This window comes from Lissotriton vulgaris, chromosome 11 (assembly GCF_964263255.1).
Source record: "Lissotriton vulgaris chromosome 11, aLisVul1.2, whole genome shotgun sequence".
In the NCBI taxonomy this organism is placed as follows: domain Eukaryota; kingdom Metazoa; phylum Chordata; class Amphibia; order Caudata; family Salamandridae; genus Lissotriton; species Lissotriton vulgaris.
In genome coordinates this window covers 160,219,224-160,232,363 of record NC_141699.1, presented here as the reverse complement: position 1 = coordinate 160,232,363, position 13,140 = coordinate 160,219,224, and the positions used below count along the sequence as shown (strand labels likewise).

At 47.4% G+C, this 13,140-nt stretch overlaps 1 protein-coding gene across 1 annotated transcript in view; it reads left to right on the top strand.

The window, feature by feature from the left end:
• The window catches only part of GPN3 (GPN-loop GTPase 3), a 95,711-nt gene that overhangs the window by 19,111 nt on the left and 63,460 nt on the right, over positions 1–13,140 (top strand). The window contains exon 4 of the mRNA XM_086943017.1: positions 11,571–11,695. Coding sequence (XP_086799143.1) covers positions 11,571–11,695 — 125 coding nt within the window. The remainder of the gene's footprint in view (positions 1–11,570; positions 11,696–13,140) is intronic.

Genomic DNA, 13,140 nt, shown 5'->3' with positions numbered 1-13,140 from the left:
GTGCAGAGTAGTGAGTGCAGAGTAGTGAGTGCAGAGTAGTGAGTGCAGAGTAGTGAGTAGTGAGTGCAGAGTAGTGAGTAGTGAGTGCAGAGTAGTGAGTGCAGAGTAGTGAGTGCAGAGTAGTGAGTGCAGAGTAGTGAGTGCAGAGTATTGAGTGCAGAGTAGTGAGTGCAGAGTAGTGAGTAGTGAGTGCAGAGTAGTGAGTAGTGAGTGCAGAGTAGTGAGTGGTGTGTAGTGAGTGCAGAGTAGTGAGTGCAGAGTAGTGAGTGCAGAGTAGTGAGTAGTGAGTGCAGAGTAGTGAGTGCAGAGTAGTGAGTGCAGAGTAGTGAGTGCAGAGTGCAGAGTAGTGAGTGCAGAGTAGTGAGTAGTGAGTGCAGAGTAGTGAGTAGTGAGTGCAGAGTAGTGAGTAGTGAGTGCAGAGTAGTGAGTGCAGAGTTGTGAGTGCAGAGTAGTGAGTAGTGAGTGCACATTGCAGAGTAGTGAGTGCAGAGTAGTGAGTGCAGAGTAGTGAGTAGTGAGTGCAGAGTAGTGAGTGCAGAGTAGTGAGTAGTGAGTGCAGAGTAGTGAGTGCAGAGTAGTGAGTAGTGAGTGCAGAGTAGTGAGTAGTGAGTGCAGAGTAGTGAGTAGTGAGTGCAGAGTAGTGAGTGCAGAGTAGTGAGTAGTGAGTGCAGAGTAGTGAGTAGTGAGTGCAGAGTAGTGAGTGCAGAGTAGTGAGTGCAGAGTAGTGAGTAGTGAGTGCAGAGTAGTGAGTAGTGAGTGCAGAGTAGTGAGTAGTGAGTGCACATTGCAGAGTAGTGAGTGCAGAGTAGTGAGTAGTGAGTAGTGAGTGCAGAGTAGTGAGTAGTGAGTGCAGAGTAGTGAGTAGTGAGTGCAGAGTAGTGAGTAGTGAGTGCAGAGTAGTGAGTGCAGAGTAGTGAGTAGTGAGTGCAGAGTAGTGAGTGCAGAGTAGTGAGTAGTGAGTGCAGAGTAGTGAGTAGTGAGTGTAGAGTGCAGAGTAGTGAGTGGTAGTGAGTGCAGAGTAGTGAGTGCAGAGTAGTGAGTGCAGAGTAGTGAGTGCAGAGTAGTGAGTGCAGAGTAGTGAGTGCAGAGTAGTGAGTAGTGAGTGCAGAGTAGTGAGTAGTGAGTAGTGGTTGCAGAGTAGTGAGTAGTGAGTGCACATTGCAGAGTAGTGAGTGCAGAGTAGTGAGTGCAGAGTAGTGAGTAGTGAGTAGTGAGTGCAGAGTAGTGAGTAGTGAGTGCAGAGTAGTGAGTAGTGAGTGCAGAGTAGTGAGTAGTGAGTGCAGAGTAGTGAGTGCAGAGTAGTGAGTGCAGAGTAGTGAGTGCAGAGTAGTGAGTAGTGAGTGCAGAGTAGTGAGTGCAGAGTAGTGAGTAGTGAGTGCAGAGTAGTGAGTAGTGAGTGCAGAGTAGTGAGTAGTGAGTAGTGGTTGCAGAGTAGTGAGTAGTGAGTGCAGAGTAGTGAGTAGTGAGTAGTGGTTGCAGAGTAGTGAGTAGTGAGTGCAGAGTAGTGAGTAGTGAATGCAGAGTAGTGAGTAGTGAGTGCAGAGTAGTGAGTAGTGAGTGCAGAGTAGTGAGTAGTGAGTGCAGAGTAGTGAGTGCAGAGTAGTGAGTAGTGAGTGCAGAGTAGTGAGTGCAGAGTAGTGAGTAGTGAGTGCAGAGTAGTGAGTAGTGAGTGCAGAGTAGTGAGTAGTGGTTGCAGAGTAGTGAGTAGTGAGTGCAAATTGCAGAGTAGTGAGTGCACAGTAGTGAGTGCAGAGTAGTGAGTAGTGAGTAGTGAGTGCAGAGTAGTGAGTAGTGAGTAGTTAGTGCAGAGTAGTGAGTAGTTAGTGCAGAGTAGTGAGTAGTGAGTGCAGAGTAATGAGTGCAGAGTAGTGAGTAGTGAGTGCAGAGTAGTGAGTGCAGAGTAGTGAGTGCAGAGTAGTGAGTGCATAGTAGTGAGTGCAGAGTAGTGAGTGCAGAGTAGTGAGTAGTGAGTGCAGAGTAGTGAGTAGTGAGTGCAGAGTAGTGAGTAGTGAGTTCAGAGTAGTGAGTAGTGAGTAGTGCGTGCAGAGTAGTGAGTAGTGCGTGCAGAGTAGTGAGTAGTGAGTAGTGCGTGCAGAGTAGTGAGTAGTGAGTGCAGAGTAGTGAGTAGTGAGTGCAGAGTAGTGAGTGCAGAGTAGTGAGTGCAGAGTAGTGAGTGCAGAGTGCAGAGTAGTGAGTGCAGAGTAGTGAGTAGTGAGTGCAGAGTAGTGAGTAGTGAGTAGTGAGTGGAGAGTAGTGAGTGCAGAGTAGTGAGTGCAGAGTAGTGAGTGCAGAGTAGTGAGTAGTGAGTGCAGAGTAGTGAGTAGTGAGTGCAGAGTAGTGAGTAGTGAGTGCAGAGTAGTGAGTAGTGAGTGCAGAGTAGTGAGTGCAGAGTAGTGAGTGCAGAGTAGTGAGTAGTAGGTAGTGAGTGCAGAGTAGTGAGTAGTGAGTGCAGAGTAGTGAGTAGTGAGTGCAGAGTAGTGAGTAGTGAGTGCAGAGTAGTGAGTAGTGAGTGCAAAGTAGTGAGTAGTGAGTGCAGAGTAGTGAGTGCAGAGTAGTGAGTTGTGAGTGCAGAGTAGTGAGTGCAGAGTAGTGAGTTGTGAGTAGTGAGTGCTGAGTAGTGAGTGCAGAGTAGTGAGTGCAGAGTACTGAGTAGTGAGTGCAGAGTAGTGAGTGCAGAGTAGTGAGTAGTGAGTAGTGAGTGCAGAGTAGTGAGTGCAGAGTAGTGAGTAGTGAGTAGTGAGTGCAGAGTAGTGAGTAGTGAGTGCAGAGTAGTGAGTGCAGAGTAGTGAGTAATGAGTAGTGAGTGCAGAGTAGTGAGTAGTGAGTGCAGAGTACTGAGTAGTGAGTGCAGAGTAGTGAGTAGTGAGTGCAGAGTAGTGAGTGCAGAGTACTGAGTAGTGAGTGCAGAGTAGTGAGTGCAGAGTAGTGAGTAGTGAGTAGTGAGTGCAGAGTAGTGAGTGCAGAGTAGTGAGTAGTGAGTGCAGAGTAGTGAGTAGTGAGTGCAGAGTAGTGAGTGCAGAGTAGTGAGTAATGAGTAGTGAGTGCAGAGTAGTGAGTAGTGAGTGCAGAGTACTGAGTAGTGAGTGCAGAGTAGTGAGTAGTGAGTGCAGAGTAGTGAGTGCAGATTGCAGAGTAGTGAGTGCAGAGTAGTGAGTGCAGAGTAGTGAGTGCAGAGTAGTGAGTGCAGAGTAGTGAGTGCAGAGTAGTGAGTGCAGAGTAGTGAGTGCAGAGTAGTGAGTAGTGAGTGCAGAGTAGTGAGTAGTGAGTGCAGAGTAGTGAGTGCAGAGTAGTGAGTGCAGAGTAGGGAGTGCAGAGTAGTGAGTAGTGAGTGCAGAGTAGTGAGTAGTGAGTGCAGAGTAGTGAGTAGTGAGTGCAGAGTAGTGAGTATAGAGTAGTGAGTAGTGAGTGCAGAGTAGTGAGTGCAGAGTAGTGAGTAGTGAGTGCAGAGTAGTGAGTGCAGAGTAGTGAGTGCAGAGTAGTGAGTGCAGAGTAGTGAGTGCAGAGTAGTGAGTAGTGAGTGCAGAGTAGTGAACAGTGGGTGCAGAGTAGTGAGTGCAGATTGCAGAGTAGTGAGTGCAGAGTAGTGAGTAGTGAGTGCAGAGTAGTGAGTAGTGAGTGCAGAGTAGTGAGTAGTGAGTGCAGAGTAGTGAGTGCAGAGTAGTGAGTGCAGAGTAGTGAGTGCAGAGTAGTGAGTAGTGAGTGCAGAGTAGTGAGTAGTGAGTGCAGAGTAGTGAGTGCAGAGTAGTGAGTGCAGAGTAGTGAGTGCAGAGTAGTGAGTAGTGAGTGCAGAGTAGTGAGTAGTGAGTGCAGAGTAGTGAGTAGTGAGTAGTGGTTGCAGAGTAGTGAGTAGTGAGTAGTGGTTGCAGAGTAGTGAGTAGTGAGTGCAGAGTAGTGAGTGCAGAGTAGTGAGTAGTGAGTAGTGAGTGCAGAGTAGTGAGTGCAGAGTAGTGAGTAGTGAGTGCAGAGTAGTGAGTGCAGAGTAGTGAGTAGTGAGTGCAGAGTAGTGAGTGCAGAGTAGTGAGTAGTGAGTGCAGAGTAGTGAGTGCAGAGTAGTGAGTAGTGCGTGCAGAGTAGTGAGTAGTGCGTGCAGAGTAGTGAGTAGTGAGTGCAGAGTAGTGAGTAGTGAGTGCAGAGTAGTGAGTGCAGAGTAGTGAGTAGTGAGTGCAGAGTAGTGAGTGCAGAGTAGTGAGTAGTGCGTGCAGAGTAGTGAGTAGTGCGTGCAGAGTAGTGAGTAGTGAGTGCAGAGTAGTGAGTAGTGAGTGCAGAGTAGTGAGTAGTGGTTGCAGAGTAGTGAGTAGTGAGTGCAAATTGCAGAGTAGTGAGTGCACAGTAGTGAGTGCAGAGTAGTGAGTAGTGAGTGCAGAGTAGTGAGTAGTGAGTAGTTAGTGCAGAGTAGTGAGTAGTGAGTGCAGAGTAGTGAGTAGTGAGTGCAGAGTAGTGAGTAGTGAGTGCAGAGTAGTGAGTAGTGAGTGCAGAGTAGTGAGTAGTGAGTGCAGAGTAGTGAGTGCAGAGTAGTGAGTAGTGAGTGCAGAGTAGTGAGTGCAGAGTAGTGAGTAGTGCGTGCAGAGTAGTGAGTAGTGCGTGCAGAGTAGTGAGTAGTGAGTGCAGAGTAGTGAGTAGTGAGTGCAGAGTAGTGAGTAGTGGTTGCAGAGTAGTGAGTAGTGAGTGCAAATTGCAGAGTAGTGAGTGCACAGTAGTGAGTGCAGAGTAGTGAGTAGTGAGTGCAGAGTAGTGAGTAGTGGTTGCAGAGTAGTGAGTAGTGAGTGCAAATTGCAGAGTAGTGAGTGCACAGTAGTGAGTGCAGAGTAGTGAGTAGTGAGTGCAGAGTAGTGAGTAGTGAGTAGTTAGTGCAGAGTAGTGAGTAGTTAGTGCAGAGTAGTGAGTAGTGAGTGCAGAGTAGTGAGTGCAGAGTAGTGAGTAATGAGTAGTGAGTGCAGAGTAGTGAGTAGTGAGTGCAGAGTACTGAGTAGTGAGTGCAGAGTAGTGAGTAGTGAGTGCAGAGTAGTGAGTGCAGAGTAGTGAGTAGTGAGTGCAGAGTAGTGAGTGCAGAGTAGTGAGTGCAGAGTAGTGAGTAGTAGGTAGTGAGTGCAGAGTAGTGAGTAGTGAGTGCAGAGTAGTGAGTGCAGAGTAGTGAGTAGTGAGTGCAGAGTAGTGAGTAGTGAGTGCAAAGTAGTGAGTAGTGAGTGCAGAGTAGTGAGTAGTGAGTGCAGAGTAGTGAGTGCAGAGTAGTGAGTAGTGAGTGCAGAGTAGTGAGTAGTGAGTGCAGAGTAGTGAGTAGTGAGTGCAGAGTAGTGAGTGCAGAGTACTGAGTAGTGAGTGCAGAGTAGTGAGTGCAGAGTAGTGAGTAGTGAGTGCAGAGTAGTGAGTAGTGAGTAGTGAGTGCTGAGTAGTGAGTGCAGAGTAGTGAGTGCAGAGTACTGAGTAGTGAGTGCAGAGTAGTGAGTGCAGAGTAGTGAGTAGTGAGTAGTGAGTGCAGAGTAGTGAGTGCAGAGTAGTGAGTGCAGAGTAGTGAGTAGTGAGTGCAGAGTAGTGAGTGCAGAGTAGTGAGTAATGAGTAGTGAGTGCAGAGTAGTGAGTAGTGAGTGCAGAGTAGTGAGTAGTGAGTGCAGAGTAGTGAGTGCAGATTGCAGAGTAGTGAGTGCAGAGTAGTGAGTGCAGAGTAGTGAGTGCAGAGTAGTGAGTGCAGAGTAGTGAGTGCAGAGTAGTGAGTGCAGAGTAGTGAGTAGTGAGTGCAGAGTAGTGAGTAGTGAGTGCAGAGTAGTGAGTAGTGAGTGCAGAGTAGTGAGTAGTGAGTGCAGAGTAGTGAGTGCAGAGTAGGGAGTGCAGAGTAGGGAGTGCAGAGTAGGGAGTGCAGAGTAGTGAGTAGTGAGTGCAGAGTAGTGAGTAGTGAGTGCAGAGTAGTGAGTAGTGAGTGCAGAGTAGTGAGTAGTGAGTGCAGAGTAGTGAGTAGTGAGTGCAGAGTAGTGAGTAGTGAGTGCAGAGTAGTGAGTAGTGAGTGCAGAGTAGTGAGTGCAGAGTAGTGAGTGCAGAGTAGTGAGTGCAGAGTAGTGAGTGCAGAGTAGTGAGTAGTGAGTGCAGAGTAGTGAGTAGTGGGTGCAGAGTAGTGAGTGCAGATTGCAGAGTAGTGAGTGCAGAGTAGTGAGTAGTGAGTGCAGAGTAGTGAGTAGTGAGTGCAGAGTAGTGAGTAGTGAGTGCAGAGTAGTGAGTAGTGAGTGCAGAGTAGTGAGTAGTGAGTATAGAGTAGTGAGTAGTGAGTGCAGAGTAGTGAGTAGTGAGTGCAGAGTAGTGAGTGCAGAGTAGTGAGTGCAGAGTAGTGAGTGCAGAGTAGTGAGTAGTGAGTGCAGAGTAGTGAGTAGTGGGTGCAGAGTAGTGAGTAGTGGGTGCAGAGTAGTGAGTGCAGATTGCAGAGTAGTGAGTGCAGAGTAGTGAGTAGTGAGTGCAGAGTAGTGAGTAGTGAGTGCAGAGTAGTGAGTAGTGAGTGCAGAGTAGTGAGTGCAGAGTAGTGAGTGCAGAGTAGTGAGTGCAGAGTAGTGAGTGCAGAGTAGTGAGTGCAGAGTAGTGAGTAGTGCGTGCAGAGTAGTGAGTAGTGAGTGCAAAGTAGTGAGTAGTGAGTGCAGAGTAGTGAGTAGTGAGTGCAGAGTAGTGAGTGCAGAGTAGTGAGTAGTGAGTGCAGAGTAGTGAGTAGTGAGTGCAGAGTAGTGAGTAGTGAGTGCAGAGTAGTGAGTGCAGAGTAGTGAGTGCAGAGTAGTGAGTGCAGAGTAGTGAGTGCAGAGTAGTGAGTGCAGAGTAGTGAGTGCAGAGTAGTGAGTAGTGCGTGCAGAGTAGTGAGTAGTGAGTGCAGAGTAGTGAGTAGTGAGTGCAGAGTAGTGAGTAGTGAGTGCAGAGTAGTGAGTAGTGAGTGCAGAGTAGTGAGTAGTGAGTGCAGAGTAGTGAGTAGTGAGTGCAGAGTAGTGAGTAGTGAGTGCAGAGTAGTGAGTAGTGAGTATAGAGTAGTGAGTAGTGAGTGCAGAGTAGTGAGTAGTGAGTGCAGAGTAGTGAGTGCAGAGTAGTGAGTGCAGAGTAGTGAGTGCAGAGTAGTGAGTAGTGAGTGCAGAGTAGTGAGTAGTGGGTGCAGAGTAGTGAGTAGTGGGTGCAGAGTAGTGAGTGCAGATTGCAGAGTAGTGAGTGCAGAGTAGTGAGTAGTGAGTGCAGAGTAGTGAGTAGTGAGTGCAGAGTAGTGAGTAGTGAGTGCAGAGTAGTGAGTGCAGAGTAGTGAGTGCAGAGTAGTGAGTGCAGAGTAGTGAGTGCAGAGTAGTGAGTGCAGAGTAGTGAGTAGTGAGTGCAGAGTAGTGAGTGCAGAGTAGTGAGTGCAGAGTAGTGAGTGCAGAGTAGTGAGTGCAGAGTAGTGAGTAGTGAGTGCAGAGTAGTGAGTAGTGAGTAGTGGTTGCAGAGTAGTGAGTAGTGAGTGCAGAGTAGTGAGTAGTGAGTAGTGGTTGCAGAGTAGTGAGTAGTGAGTGCACTCACTACTCTGCACTCACTACTCACTACTCTGCAACCACTACTCACTACTCTGCACTCACTACTCACTACTCTGCACTCACTACTCTGCACTCACTACTCTGCACTCACTACTCTGCACTCACTACTCTGCACTCACTACTCTGCAGAGTAGTGAGTAATGAGTAGTGAGTGCAGAGTAGTGAGTGCAGAGTAGTGAGTGCAGAGTAGTGAGTGCAGAGTAGTGAGTGCAGAGTAGTGAGTGCAGAGTAGTGAGTAGTGAGTGCAGAGTAGTGAGTAGTGCGTGCAGAGTAGTGAGTAGTGAGTGCAGAGTAGTGAGTAGTGAGTGCAGAGTAGTGAGTAGTGAGTGCAGAGTAGTGAGTAGTGAGTGCAGAGTAGTGAGTAGTGAGTGCAGAGTAGTGAGTAGTGAGTGCAGAGTAGTGAGTAGTGAGTAGTGGTTGCAGAGTAGTGAGTAGTGAGTGCAGAGTAGTGAGTGCAGAGTAGTGAGTGCAGAGTAGTGAGTGCAGAGTAGTGAGTGCAGAGTAGTGAGTAGTGAGTGCAGAGTAGTGAGTGCAGAGTAGTGAGTGCAGAGTAGTGAGTGCAGAGTAGTGAGTGCAGAGTAGTGAGTGCAGAGTAGTGAGTGCAGAGTAGTGAGTGCAGAGTAGTGAGTAGTGAGTGCAGAGTAGTGAGTGCAGAGTAGTGAGTAGTGCGTGCAGAGTAGTGAGTAGTGAGTGCAGAGTAGTGAGTAGTGAGTGCAGAGTAGTGAGTAGTGAGTGCAGAGTAGTGAGTAGTGAGTAGTGAGTGCAGAGTAGTGAGTAGTGAGTGCAGAGTAGTGAGTAGTGAGTAGTGGTTGCAGAGTAGTGAGTAGTGAGTGCAGAGTAGTGAGTGCAGAGTAGTGAGTGCAGAGTAGTGAGTGCAGAGTAGTGAGTAGTGAGTGCAGAGTAGTGAGTGCAGAGTAGTGAGTAGTGAGTGCAGAGTAGTGAGTGCAGAGTAGTGAGTAGTGAGTGCAGAGTAGTGAGTGCAGAGTAGTGAGTGCAGAGTAGTGAGTGCAGAGTAGTGAGTGCAGAGTAGTGAGTGCAGCGTAGTGAGTGCAGAGTAGTGAGTAGTGAGTGCAGATTGCAGAGTAGTGAGTGCAGAGTAGTGAGTAGTGAGTAGTGAGTAGTGAGTGCAGAGTAGTGGGTGCAGAGTAGTGAGTGCAGAGTAGTGAGTGCAGAGTAGTGAGTGCAGATTTCAGAGTAGTGAGTGCAGAGTAGTGAGTAGTGAGTGCAGAGTAGTGAGTAGTGAGTGCAGAGTAGTGAGTAGTGAGTGCAGAGTAGTGAGTGCAGAGTAGTGAGTGCAGAGTAGGGAGTAGTGAGTGCACATTGCAGAGTAGTGAGTGCAGAGTAGTGAGTAGTGAGTGCAGAGTAGTGAGTGCAGAGTAGTGAGTGCAGAGTAGTGAGTGCAGAGTAGTGAGTAGTGAGTAGTGAGTGCAGAGTAGTGAGTAGTGAGTGCAGAGTAGTGAGTGCAGAGTAGTGAGTAGTGAGTGCAGAGTAGTGAGTGCAGAGTAGCGAGTGCAGAGTAGCGAGTGCAGAGTAGCGAGTGCAGAGTAGCGAGTGCAGAGTAGCGAGTGCAGAGTAGCGAGTGCAGAGTAGTGAGTAGTGAGTTCAGAGTAGTGAGTAGTGAGTTCAGAGTAGTGAGTGTAGAGTAGTGAGTAGTGAGTGCAGAGTAGTGAGTGCAGAGTAGTGAGTGCAGAGTAGTGAGTGCAGAGTAGTGAGTGCAGAGTAGTGAGTAGTGAGTGCAGAGTAGTGAGTGCAGAGTAGTGAGTGCAGAGTAGTGAGTGCAGATTTCAGAGTAGTGAGTGCAGAGTAGTGAGTGCAGAGTAGTGAGTGCAGAGTAGTGAGTGCAGAGTAGTGAGTGCAGAGTAGTGAGTGCAGAGTAGTGAGTGCAGAGTAGTGAGTGCAGAGTAGTGAGTGCAGAGTAGTGAGTGCAGAGTAGTGAGTAGTGAGTGCAGAGTAGTGAGTGCAGAGTAGTGAGTGCAGAGTAGTGAGTGCAGAGTAGGGAGTAGTGAATGCACATTGCAGAGTAGTGAGTGCAGAGTAGTGAGTGCAGAGTAGTGAGTAGTGAGTAGTGAGTGCAGAGTAGTGAGTAGTGAGTGCAGATTGCAGAGTAGTGAGTGCAGAGTAGTGAGTAGTGAGTAGTGAGTGCAGAGTAGTGGGTGCAGAGTAGTGAGTGCAGAGTAGTGAGTGCAGAGTAGTGAGTGCAGAGTAGTGAGTGCAGAGTAGTGAGTGCAGAGTAGTGAGTGCAGAGTAGTGAGTGCAGATTTCAGAGTAGTGAGTGCAGAGTAGTGAGTAGTGAGTGCAGAGTAGTGAGTAGTGAGTGCAGAGTAGTGAGTAGTGAGTTCAGAGTAGTGAGTGTAGAGTAGTGAGTAGTGAGTGCAGAGTAGTGAGTGCAGAGTAGTGAGTGCAGAGTAGTGAGTGCAGAGTAGTGAGTAGTGAGTGCAGAGTAGTGAGTAGTGAGTGCAGAGTAGTGAGTAGTGAGTGCAGAGTAGTGAGTGCAGAGTAGCGAGTGCAGAGTAGCGAGTGCAGAGTAGCGAGTGCAGAGTAGCGAGTGCAGAGTAGCGAGTGCAGAGTAGCGAGTGCAGAGTAGTGAGTGCAGAGTAGTGAGTAGTGAGTGCAGAGTAGCGAGTAGTGAGTGCAGAGTAGCGAGTGCAGAGTAGTGAGTGCAGAGTAGTGAGTGCAGAGTAGTGAGTGCAGAGTAGTGAGTAGTGAGTTCAGAGTAGTGAGTGTAGAGTAGTGAGTGCAGAGTAGTGAGTGCAGAGTAGTGAGTGCAGAGTAGTGAGTGCAGAGTAGTGAGTGCAGAGTAGTGAGTGCAGAGTAGTGAGTGCAGAGTAGTGAGTAGTGAGTGCAGAGTAGTGAGTGCAGAGTAGTGAGTAGTGAGTGCAGAGTAGTGAGTGCAGAGTAGTGAGTGCAGAGTAGTGAGTAGTGAGTGCAGAGTAGTGAGTAGTGAGTGCAGAGTAGTGAGTAGTGAGTAGTGAGTGCAGAGTAGTGAGTAGTGCAGAGTAGTGAGTAGTGAGTGCAGAGTAGTGAGTAGTGAGTGCAGAGTAGTGAGTGCAGAGTAGTGAGTGCAGATTGCAGAGTAGTGAGTGCAGATTGCAGAGTAGTGAGTGCAGAGTAGTGAGTGCAGAGTAGTGAGTGCAGAGTAGTGAGTGCAGAGTAGTGAGTGCAGAGTAGTGAGTGCAGAGTAGTGAGTGCAGAGTAGTGAGTGCAGAGTAGTGAGTGCAGAGTAGTGAGTGCAGAGTATTGAGTAGTGAGTGCAGAGTAGTGAGTGCAGAGTAGTGAGTAGTGAGTGCAGAGTAGTGAGTAGTGAGTGCAGAGTAGTGAGTGCAGAGTAGTGAGTGCAGAGTAGTGAGTGCAGAGTAGTGAGTGCAGAGTAGTGAGTGCAGAGTAGTGAGTGCAGAGTAGTGAGTGCAGAGTAGTGAGTAGTGAGTGCAGAGTAGTGAGTAGTGAGTGCAGAGTAGTGAGTAGTGAGTGCAGAGTAGTGAGTAGTGAGTGCAGAGTAGTGAGTAGTGAGTGCAGAGTAGTGAGTGCAGAGCAGTGAGTGCAGAGTAGTGAGTAGTGAGTGCAGAGTAGTGAGTGCAGAGCAGTGAGTGCAGAGCAGTGAGTGCAGAGTAGTGAGTGCAGAGTAGTGAGTGCAGAGTAGTGAGTGCAGAGCAGTGAGTGCAGAGTAGTGAGTGCAGAGCAGTGAGTGCAGAGCAGTGAGTGCAGAGCAGTGAGTGCAGAGCAGTGAGTAGTGAGTGCGGAATGCAGAGTAGTGAGTGCAGAGTGAGTGTGCAGAGCAGTGAGTGCAGGTGCAGAGTGGTGTGTGCTGTTGAGTGCAGAGTGGTGTGTGCTGTTGAGTGCAGAGTGCTGTGTATTGGCAATGTAAATGACAATGCCATCTATTTATGATTTAAAGAAAAAAAAGAAATGTCATGAGCAATGCCAATAGCCCCACCTTTAATGATGCCGAGACCATTGCATTGTAAATGCTTGTTTGCATCCTGCATTCAAATATTGTTACTGTACATATGCTTTCCTAAATGTCCTCTGTGGCATGTTTGACTCTCAATATCCTAGGTCAGATTGAACTGTACACTCACTTGCCTGTGATGAAGCATCTCGTGGACCAGTTGCAGCAGTGGGAGTTTCGTGTTTGTGGAGTCTTTCTAGTTGATTCTCAATTCATGGTGGAATCCTTTAAGGTACATATACGGAATTATTACACTGATAGTGTTTTTGGTTTAATTCTGTTTTTGGTTTAATGCTGCATTTGTTTCTCACTATTATCCAGTAACTTATTTTATCTGTAAATAGCAACAGCAAATGTATCTAGGCTATGGTGATAAGAACCATGTAGCTCCACTCAGTCCTCCTGTCTGCAGTGTAATCTGAATCTGTCCTCCACTCATACCGGAACTCATATCTTGACCACTTATGTCTGAGTATACCTTTCATCTCAACCTAATTAGGATAACACTTGCACCAAATCTTAATCCCTCGTGCCTTTCTAAACTAACCCTAAAATGCATGTTACTCAACTGCAGTTTAGCGATCAAACATGCTTCAGACATCACCAAAACTATCCTCCATTACAAAGTGGGCATTCTATTCCTGACAGAATACCGGTTATGTCAATGGTCCACACCACTGCTTGACATCCTTGTGCCTCCAAACTACACCATTCTGCGTCTTGACCGACCGCAACAACATGGAGGAGGGATCGTAATCATTAAGGAGAATTTCCTACAAGTCAAGACTTTCCAAGGAGATAATCTCACAACCTGTGAACACATGGGTGCAGAACTCGCCACAGCAAAGAGATCACTAGCCAAAGTATACCTCATTGACCACCCTCCAGGAGACAACCAACTGTTCTTTGAACATAGAATGGAAACCATTAAAATACACTCAATGCTACAGCCCAATGCCATTTTTCTCAGAGACTTCAACCTTCACTGGAACGACAAGGATGCTACGCAGGTCTCTATTCTAAAACAGTTCCTCTCTGATCAAAACCTGGCCCAATCCTGCACAAGCCCAACACATAACAAATGATCAACGCTCGACATAATCCCATACAGAGAAGGAGCGCTGACAACTCAATCACACTCAGCGGCTGGTGCGATCATCACTCAACTATATTCCACCTCAATGCGTGCACACAGAGAACTAAAGAGCAAGAAACCAAACATAAATGCTGGGATAGAACTACCAAATACAGAACAGACAGGAACTGACCTCAGTTTGCATGATAAACCTCACTCCTCTAACACTAACCAAAATATTTTCAAATTCACTGAGCACTACAGCAAAATAATATCAAACATAATGGAGACAGTAGCACTACTGAGTCATAAAAGACAAAAAATCAAATCTTCTCACCCTTGGTACAGTGTAAGGCTAATGAGGAAAGGAGTAGTCTTAGAGACAGGAACCCTTGACATTTCTTCTAATCAAATTATGTGAATAACGGAACAGCTACAAAAACACATTTGAAACTCAGAAGTAGCGTCTTTTAGATCCCAACTCGACAATGCAAAGAGTCTCCCAGGGCGAATCCTCTATCAACAAACTGTGACAAACAATGAAACCAGGATTAGCAATAACTTTCAATGGAAAAATCTGAGAAATCAATAAAGCCATTGTG